The sequence below is a fragment of the Rutidosis leptorrhynchoides genome, chromosome 1, assembly GCF_046630445.1.
Source record: "Rutidosis leptorrhynchoides isolate AG116_Rl617_1_P2 chromosome 1, CSIRO_AGI_Rlap_v1, whole genome shotgun sequence".
NCBI lineage: Eukaryota > Viridiplantae > Streptophyta > Magnoliopsida > Asterales > Asteraceae > Rutidosis > Rutidosis leptorrhynchoides.
Genome location: NC_092333.1, coordinates 370,094,400 through 370,108,807, shown reverse-complemented (window position 1 = coordinate 370,108,807; position 14,408 = coordinate 370,094,400). Strand labels below are relative to the sequence as shown.

The window sequence follows — 14,408 nt, the reverse complement described above, 5'->3', positions numbered from 1 at the left end:
TGTCCTTGATGTGCCACAATCTTAAAAATAGATAAACAACGAAGAAGTAAGCTACAATACTTAGTGAGTGCAATACTTATATGCATACATACATAAACCACTTACTTGCGCAACTTACACATAACCGTATACAAGATATCATCACTAATGCATATAAACACAATCGAGTACAAGCTAGCATGTTAATCGCATAAATAATGATATAACATGCTACACTACCAAAACAACAATGATAGCTATATGGTTAACCATACTCAAATGTGTTAGTCATCAAATGATTAACACCGTCAACCCGTATATATGGCCAACAAAAGCGCCTCCCGGATGGCACTACCATATACACCCGAATGTGGCCAACAAAAAGTGTTCCTAATGTTGACACTTACCACATCCTTACAAGTGGCCAACAAAGAGTGGACTTCTAAGTCACACTCGCCACTTTCCCTCAAATGCAATGTGGCCAACAAACAGCGAGTCGTTAAAGACTTCACTCACCACTTTCCTCAAATGGACAACAAAGAGCGAGACATTCATTAGAGACATCACTCACCACTATGCAGCAAGTGGCCAACAAAGAGTATATCCTTTACAACCGGATAATATTCGCCACTAAACCCGCAAGCAAACACACATATAAATACTCCACTCACCTCAAGCAATTAGATGAGTCACAATCTCTCTAGGACTTTAAGCTTGATCCAAGAGCAAGTCACCTAGCATAAATCATAACATCAAGCTATAAATAAACACTAGTAGCATGACTCAAAACCCTCAAGTGCTAATTCGACCCAAATTGCACCCAACTACCAACTAGGTTAAACAAGACCTAAATACCCCAAATCACTAATAGCTAGTGTTTGGTTCCAAACTCAACACAATACAACTTGTGGTCAAGTGCTAGGAGCACTTCATGACCCATTTCACCCAAAAGACTCATTTTGACCCATATCGGGTTTACACCCAAAATCATACTTCCAACACGCCCATTTGGGCTCCAATCACCAACAAAATCACTAATACTAGTGATTATGCCCAAATTGCAAGTCCTTTCCTAGCCATAACATTTTTTAACCCAAAACCCACAAACAAGGGTCATCAACACCCACAACTAGCTTCAAACATCCATTTGTGAGCTATAAGGGTTTTCTAAAGAACATGCAAGTTCAAGCCCTAACATCAAATTGAATGAAAATTGGAGTTAGGACTTACCACCACTACAATGTTGCTAGGAAAAAGATGAACAAGGTTAACTCTTGCACTTTGGTGAGATTCAACCTCCTTCTTCCCCAATCTAAGTTTTCTTTCTTCAAATGAAGCATTCTCACTCTAGAAGGGATGAGAGAGTTTGTGTGTTTGGAAAATGAAATTAAAGTGAGGCTAAAACTGATTCACCATCTATATGGTCGTCCTTAAGTGAAAAGACCAAATTTCCCATCATTAGAACCCTTTATAATGGGTTTAAATCACAGCACAGACACAGGAACGTCGTTCCTACAAATGGAATGTCGTTCCTTAAGCATGTAACAAGAACGTCGTTCCTCTTGTGACAAACATCGTTCCTGAAACGGCCTCTAACTTGTTATGTTCACCAGGTACCCATTCCCTTGATAACAACGTCGTTCCTGTTTTTGGAACGTCGTTCCCTCATATAGAATGTCGTTCCTCCACTATGGAACGTCGTTCCTTTTAGCAGAAAACTGGGGTGTTAAAACTTTCCCCCACTTGGACCTGATTGCGTCCCCGTGATCCACGTAGCATGCAACGAGGGCAGATGTTCCAACACAAATCCCTCCGATTCCCAAGTACACTCGGAACCTTTTCAGTGATGCCATTGCACCTTATAAGTTTGCATCCTCCTATTCCGAATCTCTTTAACCTTCTCACCGAGAATAGCAATAGACTCTTCCACATACTCTAATTTGTTATTTAGAGTAATCTCATTCATCGGTACCCACATCGAGTCATCCACAAGACACTTGCGAAGATAGGAAACATGGAATGTGTTATGTATTCCCGCAAGTTCTTCGGGTAACTCCAAATGATAAGAAACTTCACCAACACGTGCTAACACTTTAAAAGATCCAATAAAAAGAAGAACAAGCGTTCCCCGCTTTCGGAACCTAATCACACCCTTCTATGGCGACACCTTAAGCATCACCATATCACCTACATTAAATAGAATCGGTCGTCTACGCTTATTCGCATACAACTTTTGTTGATCTTGTGCCGCCTTGAGGCGAGCACGAATCACATCAATCTTTTGGTTCGTCTCAAGAACCACTTTGGTACCACCAAATTCCTTTTGACCCACCTCGCCCTAACAAACTGGGGTTCGACATTGTCGCCCATAAAGCATCTCATACGGTGGCATTCAAATACTAGCATGGTAGCTATTATTGTATGAGAACTCCACCAATGGCAAATGCTCATCCCAACTTCCACCAAAATCAATCACACATGCCTGAAGCATATCCTCCAAGGTTTGGATGGTCCTTTGGCTTTGACCATCCATTTAAGGATGAAAGGCGGTGCTCAATTTCACTTGAGTACCCATTTCTCTATGAAACTTACGCCAAAATCGAGAAGTGAAATGCATATCTCGATCCGAAACAATAGACACTGGCACCCCGTGTCTCGAAATCACCTCTTTAATGAACAACCTGGCCAACATCTCAGGCAAAATCGTCTCTCGTATAAGGAGAAACAAGGCACGTTCGTCAACCGATCAACGATTACCCAAATTGTATCATATTGGGTTCTCGTCATTTTTTGCAACTTAGTGATAAAATTCATGGTAAGATGCTCCCACTTCCATTTCGGGATCTCTAACGGTTGTACCATACCATAAGGCTTTTAATGCTCGGCCTTAACTAACAAGCAAGTAACACATTACTCAACATACTTAACCACATACCGCTTCATACCGGGCCACTAATACTTTCTTCAAATCAAGATACATTTTTGTAGCATCCGGATGATAAAAATAATTCGATTTGTGCGCCTCATCGAGTATCACCGTACTGTGACCACCCAACTTTGGCACCCACACCCGGCCTTGAAAACACAACAACGCATGCGAGCCTAGGACAATCGACTCCATTGGTCCTTGAATTCATTCTTCACGGTTATGATTAACAAATGCCTCAATTTGAACCTCACCGAGTTTCTCAAGAAAATCATTTGAAAGAATCATCCGCAATGACTTTACTTGCAAGCTCGGTACTCGGTTCTTCCGACTTAACGCATCCAAAACTACATTAGATTTACCTGGGTGGTAAGGTATCTCAAGATCGTAATCCTTCAACAAATCCAACCATCGTCGCTGACGGTTGTTTAAATCACGTTGATCAAAGAAGTACTTTAAATTCTTATGATTCGAATAAATCGTACACTTAACAACATAAAGATATTGGTGCTAAATTTTCAACGCATGGACCACCGCCGCCAACTCAAGATCATGAGTCGGGTAGTTCTTCTCGTGCTCTTTTAGTTGTCTCGAGGCATAAGCGACCACTTTACCCCTTTGCATAAGAACACAACCGAGCCCACTTATCGAGGCATCACAATACACCACCATGTCTTCCACCCCATCCGGTAAAACTAACACCGGAGCTTGATACAATTTGCTCTTCAATAAGTTAAAAGCGATTTCTTGCTTGTCACCCCACTCGAACTACACATTCTTCTGCGTTAGCTTCGTTAAGGATGAAGCAATCTTGGAAAAATCTTGAATAAACTGACGGTAATAGCCGACTAATTCGAGAAAACTTTGGACTTTCGTAGGAGTCGTCAGTCGTTCCCAAGTCTTAACCACATCAATCTTCCCCGGATCCACTTTAATCCCCTCACGATTCACAATATGGCCAAGGAATTGCACTTCCCTTAGCAAAAATTCACACTTGGAGAATTTCGCATACAACTTCTCCTTAAGCAACGTCTTCAACAACTCACGCAAATGGTGCTCATGCTCTTTCATACTCTTTGAATAAATGAGTATGTCTTCAATTAACACAATTACCGACTTGTCCAACATAGGTTGGCAAACTCGGTTCATAAGATCCATGAATGCTGCGGGCTCATTCGTAAGACCAAATGGCATCATAACAAACTTAAAATTACCATATCGCGTTTGAAATGTCGTCTTCTCGGTATCTTCATCTCGGATCTACATTTGGTGATAACCAGATCAAAAGTCGATCTTAGAGAAATAACACGCACCTTGAAGTTGATCAAATAAATCTTCGATCTGAGGTAACGGATAAAATAACACGCACCTTGAAGTTGATCAAATAAAACCCTTCTCTACCAACTCTTGGGTCTGGTTCAACAACTCATGCATCTCGGTTGGTGCCAAATGATAAGGAGTTTTGAAAATGGGGTTAGCCCCCGGAACCGATTCAATGCGAAATTCCACTTGTCTTACCGGTGGAACACCGGGTAATTCATCAGGAAAAACTTCTTCAAATACATTAATAACAGGAATAGATTTAATGGAAGGTGGCTCATCACGAGTATCAACCACATGGGCTAGATAAGCCATACCTCTACTAGACACGAGTTGACGCGCCCGAGCATAAGTACAAATAGGCACGGGACGTCTTCGAGCTTCACCATACACGATTAGCTCTCCCCCACTTGGGGTTCTCACCCGCAAAAATTTCTCATGACACACAAGATTAGCTCTATTATGATCGAGCCAATCCATACCCACAACGATGTCAAATTCACACAAGGTAATAGGAAGAAAGTCAGTATTAAACCTCTTAGTTCCAAAATAAATAAAACAATTTATATACACCCCATTAGCAACCGAGAACCTACCATCGGCGATCTCAACTTGTAACGGAGAGTCCATATCACATAATGGACAATCTAAAATAGCCGCATATTTTAAAGAAACATATGACATATCGGCAGCACTACCAAATAGCACCTTAGCGGGTTTAGAATTAACCAAGAAAGTACTTAAAACAACTTCGTTAGACATCTTAGCATCATCGGTAGTCATCATGAAATTTCAGCCCTTGCAGGCCCCGTCGCCTTTTCCAACTGCTTTGTGTTGTCATAGCCCTTATCACCCGTTGATATCGCTCCAATTATACATCACATTGCGATATCGGTTCCTTATTGTTATTAATTCACGGAGATTTAAAGGATTTTGAGGGTAATTGAAAGAAAATGATGATTTTAGCTCAAGAAGTTGTTGGTTTAATGTTTTGCTTGTTTCCGGCATAGTTTTAGCTTCATATGAGCTCAAAGTAAGATTAAACGCGATAAAAATGAAGTATTATTGAAGCTAAGGGTGATCATGGTGGCGATATGCTTGATCTCGGCCGTGATACAATGACAGAAGTTGGAAGATTTCGAAAACAGCCGATCCCAGTCGCTATTTAAAGATCTCGGTCGCAATTCATGGTGGGCATCGCGGTCGCGTTACATCAATCCCGGCCGCGATGCAGGGCGTTTCTGGTCACTTTTTCTCCTACTATAAATATACGGGTTTTTACCCCAATTTAGGTTATGCAGTTTTAGGGTACGAATTCCAGAGTAAAAGAAGTCGTTTTTGGAGGGTTTAGGGCCATTCTTCACCAAAGGGAAAGATCTAAACATCAAAGTTGAAGATTGGATCACTCTATCAACATAGGTACTCTAGTTTTCCATTATATTAGTGATTTTATGATGAATTCTATTTGTTCTAATTGTGTGTTTGATTCTCTTTTGAACATGTTAGGCTAAAAACCTTAGTGTTTGCTCCTAGCTTTTGATTGTTGGATTGTTCTTTATTTCATGGATTTAATGTTTGATTGATTTAGCTTATTTAATTTTGGTCAAAGACCCATTATTATGCATGCTTTCTACTTAAATTCAATTATATATATTATCAATTAGTTATTGTGAGATAACTGATGGTAGATAACATGTACTTCAACACATTTAGTGATCTAGACGATTAGGGCTTTGATTTTAAGTGATTGTATTGAGGAACTAATCAGTAATTGAATGGTAGGTTTGCATCATAATCATGATAATTACATGGAGTGATCTTTGTAGTTAGGATTTTAAGTAATTTTAATCCGGATCAAACCTTAATAGCTGAATTTAATTGATTAATAATTATTGTGTTCAACCAAAAGATCCATTATTGTGCAAATCTGTTACTTTGCTAAAATTACATAATTTGTTACCTTGTTTATGTGAGTTTATTAGTGATAAACGAATTATGCTTCAACTCTTAGGAGATTTAGACATTTACTTGTGAGTGTGAATGGTGATTAATTGGTAATTTGATAGCACAGTCGTGTAGTTGCTTTAAGTGATCGGTGTAATTAAGGTTTTATGTGAGTTTAAGCTAGATTGAATCACAATAGTTTTATCACGTATGATTTGATTGTTTAAATGAGATTAATGTGAGTTAGTGAAGTTTGAATAATTAAATTATAACTTATCAGACATTTAATCAGTTTTAATTGAAAGAACAATCCACATCACTAGTGAATCATCTGAGTGAACACTACTTTGTCCATCTGGTATTTGTTTTATTTATTTTCGCATTATTAGTTTAATCAGACCCCCATTTTACAACATAAATCTTCAGAGTAATTATCAGTCTTATAATCTTAAACGCTGCTCCCTGTGAACGAATTCGTAATTTTATTACAATAAGATTAGGTGTGCTTTGTGCACATCAACTTTTTGGCACCGCTGCCGGGGATCGAATTTTTGGCGCCGCAGCCGGGGAGCGGTGTGTCTTAGTATTTTAAAAGCTTTTAGTTATTCGATCCTTTTGTGGAAACTTGTTTTCGCGAAAGTTACTCTTCTGTTATTTTATTTTCAGTTTTACGCGTTGGTTTTTGTTGTAGTGTGAACGCAAGTTAGGTACTGATAACTCTGGAACTGTCTACAGTTTATCATACACGCAGCAAAGCTAAAGTTGAGCAAGAAATCGCCGAAGGTTTCTTAGAATTACCTTTTTATATTCCGGACTTTGAATATATTAAGAAGGAAGAGGTTAAAATGGGTGAACCAGCGACAGGTCAATCCATGGAAGCGATGATGAAAGCCACGAGGGCTGGTAATGGACATGCCATTACCCAACCGGTAGTCGATAAAGATTTTGAGGTTAAAGGGCAGATTTTAATTATGATCACTCAACAGTGCCAGTTCAGGGGTACACAGAAAGAGGATGCATTCGAGCATCTTCGAAACTTCAAAAGCATCTGTAATATGTTTAAAATTGCCCAAGTTGCAGATACTGTCATCTATATGAGGGTCTTCCCTTGGTCCTTGAAAGACGATGCTAAGGACTGGTTAGAATCATTGCCCGAGGGTGAAATTGACAGTTGGACAGTTATGGAAGACAGATTTTTGCAGCGCTTCTTTCCAGCTTCTAAGGCTGCAAAATTACAGAGTGACATTAATCACTTTGTTCAGAAGTCAAATGAGACACTCTATGATGCCTGGACCCGTTTCGGTAAAATGCTTCGCAATTATCCTCAACACGGGTTGAACAATTTTAATAAGGTCCAGATATTTTATAAGGGTGTTAATGTGCCGATAAAGAAAGAAATCGATATTTCTGCAGGTGGTTCTTTGATGATAAAGACTCCAGACGAATCTTACAACATCATCTCCGAAACAGCTTCGCACTCTTATGTTTGGCATTAAGAGATGGATGTTTCTCGATCATCTCTTGTCGCTAGTACCGAAACTAGTGATGAACTCGCTTCAGTAAAGGCACAACTTGCAATCATGAAATGACAGATGGAATCTAGGACTAAAGAGATGCACGCAATAAGGTTAGTTGTGAATTATGTCAGGGACCACATCATACAAAGGATTGTAATCAGGCAACTATGGAAGAGCAGGTGAACTACTTGGGAAATCAATACAATAATCAGTATCAAAGAGGTAGTTCGGGTTATCAGAGGATTGGACCACTGGGGTTCATTAATCGAAATCGAAATCATTCTTTTTTAGATAAGATGCCTTCATTAGAGGATTTGTTAAGTGGTTTTAATTTAAAGATGGATGAGAGTATTTCTGCTTTGAGGCAAGATGGTGATTCGACAAAACAGCAAGTGAGAAGTTAGTAGGCCTCGATACAGAATTTGGAACGGGATGTGGGGCGTATTGCTCAATTGCTAACGGAGAAACCACTGGTTCTCTCCCTTCAAATACGCAAGCTAATCCGAATGTCAGTGGACCACCCCGAACAATCTTGACTATTAACAACCGAAGTGATGTGAATAATAAAGATCCTCAGCTTTTTACTTATTCGCATGTGAATGCTATCTCTAGCTTTGAAGGTTATGATTCCGATGAGGTTATTCCGACTTATACTCATAATGGTTTAGACGGTTGGATTCGAGTTAGTGATATTACTCCCGCTTATGGTAATTATTTGAGGAGTTTGATGACGGGGAGTTCTTCTAGTTCGGATAATCAAGTGTCAGAGGTGAAAAGCATGGAGACTACTGAGTCTCGTGAGTTTAGTGTTGATGAAAGTGAAGTGAAAGAGGAGGTGAAACCTTCACCTAAATTGAAAGTATACAAGACGCCCATTCCATATCCAAGAGCTATTCCATATCCGAGAGCTATTCCATTCGAGCAACCAAAGGACACTGTTTGTAAGTTTATTAATACTAATGATAATATTTGTGTGCATGTACCTTTGGTTGATGTTCTTGCAGGTATGCCCAATGATGGGAAATTTTTAAAAGATTTAATGGTGAAGAAGGGTGAGCATGAGCAGGCATCCTCTGCATTTCTTGAAGCGGAATGTGCTGTTATATTGAAGAAGAATGATATGCTACCAAAGTTAGGTGATCATGGGTCGTTCATAGTGCCCTGTAGGATTAATGACTCTGAAATTTTTAAGTGTTTAACTGATTCAGGTGCGAGTATTAATCTTATGCCGTTGTCTGTTTATTCACGTTTGGGTTTGAATGAGCTTAAGTCAACTAATACTGGAGTTAGATTGGTTAACTAGTCGATTAGTAAACCCATAGGAATTGCTGAAAATTTGGTGGTTAAGGTAGGTGAATTAGAGTTCCCAGCTGACTTTGTGGTTATTGATATGCCAGAAGATAAGGTTGTACCCATTGTTTTAGGGAGACCATTTTTAGCAACTGCAGGTACATTAACTGACTAGAGAACTTGTAAATTGATTTTAAGGGATAGAGGTAAAACCTTAAGCTTTCAGACTAAGTTTAGTGTTAAACCGCCACCCACACCTATAGATTCCGTGAATATAATTACAAGTGTTGAAATTGAAGCTAGTAAACCGAATAAGTACGGGGGAATTGTAGAGGAAAACTTTGTTGATACGCCCGAGGATAGTGTTATTGATAAATCAATGAGGAAGTTGTATAATCGGGTTAGGAATTCAATGTATGAGAAATATGAGCGTGTTAGGAATAGATTGGTGTCAAATCTTTCTAGAAAGGAAAATGAAAAGCTTAGGGAGTTGACCAGCAGTCAAAGATGGCAGATGTTTGGTTATTAAATGCAATTGGATATAGAGATTCGATTAAAGGTTCCGGTGGGTCAAAGGATGAAACCGCATACCATCCAGGCATCAGTTGAGAGGAAGGTGGAGTCTAGTACAAGACTCGTTAATAAACTTGCCCAATGTAAAACTTGTATAATGCGTGTGTTTTAAAACTAAAAACCCTAAAATTTTGAAAAAACCCAAAAATCCAAAAATATTTTTCTTTTTGTTTTTTTTTCCATTTGTAATCATTGTAGGTACTATAATGTGATGACAATCGAGGAATAGTCATCAGTGCAAAGCCATTTGTCACTCTGTTTCACGATTAATGTTACTCTACATCCGGTTATGTTTTTCCCATTCACTCTGTTGTCCTCTCGAATTTATACTTTATTTATCTGATTTCATGTAAATGAGGACATTACATGATCTTAAGTGTGGAGGGAGAGATATAAATTCTCGTGGATGTAATACACTTGGCTTGAGTCTTATTTTTGACTAAATTGTTGAAAAATTGGGAAAATTTTAAAAAAATTTGACTCGTTAAAAAGCCCAAGTGTAGTTTTGTAAAGCAAATGTTATCACTTTTGTAAGTTAAATTGTTCATGTACCTCTATGATTTTGGTGATTTTGTGTAATAAGGAAGCAAAGTCTTCCCGGGTATAAAACAAAACCCAAAATTGTAGGATGATTCAAGTTCATCCATAAAGGAAGTTGAGTCTTCTGAATGCCCGTTTCACTTGGTGTAGGAGACTTCCTAATCTACATCATTTTATACTGACATTGGTTAATACTTCATTTCACAATGTATTACACCGATGTATCGTACTGTGGGAAGAGGAGCCTGGAGCTTCAACCTATGTTGTCTTCTTGATGAAGAGCAATGGCTTCGTGCTAGCGTTGTCATACAACACACGCCATGGTCAAAAGTCATGGTATCCTTTAAAATACGGAAATGTAGTATTTGCTTCCTACATTTTCTTAAAACTAGCATAAAAGTTAGATGCGTGGGAAGTGGGATCCAAGGACCTTAAATTAATCAAAAAAGTGTTTAAACACTTCCGAGAGAACCGAGTCCTCCCATGTTGTTTTTAGGAAGTCAAGTCTTCCGAAGCTTGGAAGTAAAGTCTTCCAAGTTGAGTCGAGTTTCAAAAGACCATTGCTTGAAAGTAAAGTCTTTCAGGTGTCGTGCAATCGACCCCCCGAAAAATTTACACCCAAGGTAGTTTTCTTCTCCTCGCCTTCGAACCGAAGGGTAGTTCATCTTTGATGATATACTGGGTTGGAAATTACCCGTGCGGCTGTCCCGAAATCGGGATGGCTTTGAAATCACATAACCTTAAAAACCTAAAATTCCCAAAAAACTAGTTTTATGAAAAAACATAACTTATTTTCCCGTTCTTAAAATGCAGAAATGGTTTTATTAAGGTCTTGTTTTCCGTAAGGCCAAATTTTCTTGGTTCCGCACGTGGTGTTCTTGATTCAGGGAAGTGAAGCTTTTGGGTAGTCATGAGTTTGTTTGTTCGTGGAAGATTGATTTTCGGTTGAAGGCTTGAACCTTGCATTTACATTTGAAGACTACACGTTATGGATTTCTTGATTATGAAGATGATATCGGTATGTCTTGATCCTATACTTGTTGAAGACTTGTTCGTGTTTGTTTATCTTTGCACTAGTTGATATTATTTGAAGATAGACTTGCTTGAGGATAAGCAAGGTTCAAGTGTGGGGGATTTTGATATCGCTCCAATTATACATATTTCACGTCGCGATATCGATTCCTTATTGTTATTAATCCATGAAGATTTAAAGGCTTTTGTAGGTAATTGAAAGAAAATGATGATTTTAGCTCAAGAAGTTGTTAGTTTAATGTTTTGGTTGTTTCCGATAAAGTTTTAGCTTCATATAAGCTCAAAGTAAGATTAAACATGATAAAAATGAAGTATTATTGAAGCTGAGGGTGAACACGATCGTGATATGCTTGATACCAGCTGTGATACAATGATAGAAATTTGAAGATTTTGAAAACAGCTGATCCCGATCGCGATTTAAAGATTCCAGTCACGATTCATGGTGGGCATCACGGTCGCAATACATCAATCACGGCCATGATGCGGGGCGGTTCTGGTCACTTTTTTTCCTACTATAAATATACGGGTTTTTACCCTAATTTAGGTTATGCAGTTGTAGGGTACAAATTCTAGAGCCAAAGAAGTCGTTTTTGGAGGTTTTAGAGCCATTCTTCACCAAAGGAAAAGATCTAAACATCAAAGTTGAAGAGTGGATCACTCTATCAACATTGGTACTCTAGTTTTCCTTTATATTAGTGATTTTATGATGATACTATTTGTTTCAATTGTGTGTTTGATTCTCTTTTGAACATGTCAGGCTAAAAACCTTAGTGTTTGCTCAGATGTAATAGCTTTTGATTATTGGATTGTTCTTTATTTCATGGATTTAATGTTTGATTGATTTAGTTTATTTAAGTTTGGTCAAAGACCCATTGTTATGCATGCTTTCTACTTAAATTCAATTATATATATTATCAATTAGTTATTGTGAGATAATTGATAGTAGATAATGTACTTCAATAAATTTAGTGATCTAGACGATTAGGGCTTTGATTTTAATTGATTGTATAGAGGAACTAATCGGTAATTGAATGGTAGGTTTGCATCATAATCGTGATAATTACATTGAGTGATCTTTGTAGTTAGGATTTTAAGTGATTTTAATTTGGATCAAACCTTAATAGCTGAATTTAATTGATTAATGATTATTGTGTTCAACCAAAAGATCCATTATTGTGCAAATCGGTTACTTTACTCTAATTACATAATTTGTTACCTTGTTTATGTGAGTTTATTAGTGATAAATGGATTATGCTTCAACTCTTAAGAGATTTAGACATGTACATGTGAGTGTGAATGGTGATTAATTGGTAATTTGATAGCACAGTCGTGTAATTGCTCCGAGTGATCGATGTAATTAAGGTTTTATGTGAGTTTAACCTAGATTGAGTCACAGTAGTTTTATCACGTATGATTTGATTGTTTGAATGAGATTAATGTGAGTTAGTCAAGTTTGAATAATTAAATTATCACTTATCACACATTTAATCGGTTTTAATTGAAAGAACAATCCACGTCACTAGTGAATAATCTGAGTGAACACTGTTTTGTCCATCTGGTATTTGTTTTATTTATTTTCGCATTATTAGTTTAATCAAACCCCCATATTACAACAAAAATCTTCAGAGTAATTATCAGTATTAAATTCTTAAATGATGCTCCCTGTGAACAAATTTGTAATATTATTACAATAAGATTACGTGTGCTTTGCGCACATCACCCGTCATCAACTCGGGACACTCGAACTTCTGGTGACCCTCTTTGTGACAATTGAAACAAGTGATCTTACTCTTAGAGGACGGGTTTGGGCAATCCCGGGACATGTGACCTTTTTGCCCACAAGTATAGCAATTAGGGACATAACCCCCGGAACCTCCCTTTTTTGCACTTCCCACACTTTTGGCCCCACCCTTAGCCTTCTTACTCTGGGCACTACTTGCCTCGAACTTCCTCTTACTCGTAGTAACATCATTAACTTTTGGGTCATCGGGTTCAAAGCTTTTCGCCACATCAAACAACTCGGAAAATGTCTTCGCATGACCAAGGCTAATCTTCGACCGAAATTCGTCATTCAAGGCTTTATGAAAATCCTCCTTCAACATGTGGTTGTTCCCTTGATATTCGGGGCAAAACCGCGCCTTAGCAAGAAAAGTAGCCTTAAGAGTGTTTAGGTCCATAGACCCTTGACACAAATTTCAGAACTCCTTCCGAATTCGGGTGAGATCAGCTTGAGTGCGATACTCCTTGAAGAACTCAGTCTTGAAATCATCCCAAGGCAAACTCACAAAAGGCTCTTCTTCCATCATAAGGATCTTATCATCCAACCACGTCTTCGCTGCACCCCTCATTAGGCTTGTAGCAAGCCTTGTCTTTTTATTGGGTAGGCATTCACACACCCGAAAACATCCTTCCACATCCAAAATCCACCTAGTGCTTTTTAGAGGGTCGAGAATCCCTTCGAATAGCGGTGGCTTAGTGAACTTAAAGTCTTTGCAACTGAACCCACTATTACCGGGAACCCCATGATTGAGTAGTCTCTCTTAAAAACCCTCTTCACCTTGAGGCTTTGGAAACCTCTTATCAAACTTTTCTCTTACCAACACACTCACTTGATCTCGAATGAGATCGGTTATTTGTTCGTCAATCGTCTCTTGAAGAACCTCTTTGACCTTGCCGGTAAACATCGAGGAATAACTCTCAAGCGCGGCCTCAGTCTTGGCCGTAAGATCATCATCGTTATTATCATCCTCATGACTTGGACCCTCTGATCCATCCCGCTTCGTGTCCACATTCTATAATTTAAAATATATTAGATCACAACCAAAGACACGCCAAAACACTAAACAACTCCATCTTGCTTGACACTCGTCGTACTTCATTCATTTGACACGACGTACGCCCGTACTATTGGTGGCCAATCATTAATACATTTGCACATCCTATCAAACTCCTTAATACAACGACCATTTTCACTCGATGTTAACCGAACACGCATAAATAATCAACCACAAGCACTAAAGTGCCTACAACAATCCCGTGGTCCCGGAACCCGACAAGTCATGCATAAAATGCCAATTCAACCTAAGTCTAGGATCCCATCCCAAGGTAACCTAAATCCCTTAGTTCATACTCTGATACCATTTGAAAAGATCCCAAACTGAATTCTAAATTTATTTGTAAAAATACGACATTTTTTTGTACCATTAACAATAATTCCAACATCACAAGTTTTGGATAATCATTAATTGCTCAAATGTTAATCATAATTCAAAATACATCAAGATATC

General features: G+C 38.4%; 1 protein-coding gene across 1 annotated transcript; it reads right to left on the bottom strand.

Moving 5' to 3' along the window:
- Positions 1 to 4,285: 4,285 nt before the first annotated feature.
- LOC139900475 (uncharacterized) lies at positions 4,286 to 5,008 on the bottom strand. Its single transcript, XM_071883246.1, has one exon. The coding sequence runs from the start codon at positions 5,006 to 5,008 to the stop codon at positions 4,286 to 4,288; it is 723 nt and encodes a 240-aa protein (XP_071739347.1).
- Between the last annotated feature and the right edge of the window lie 9,400 nt (positions 5,009 to 14,408).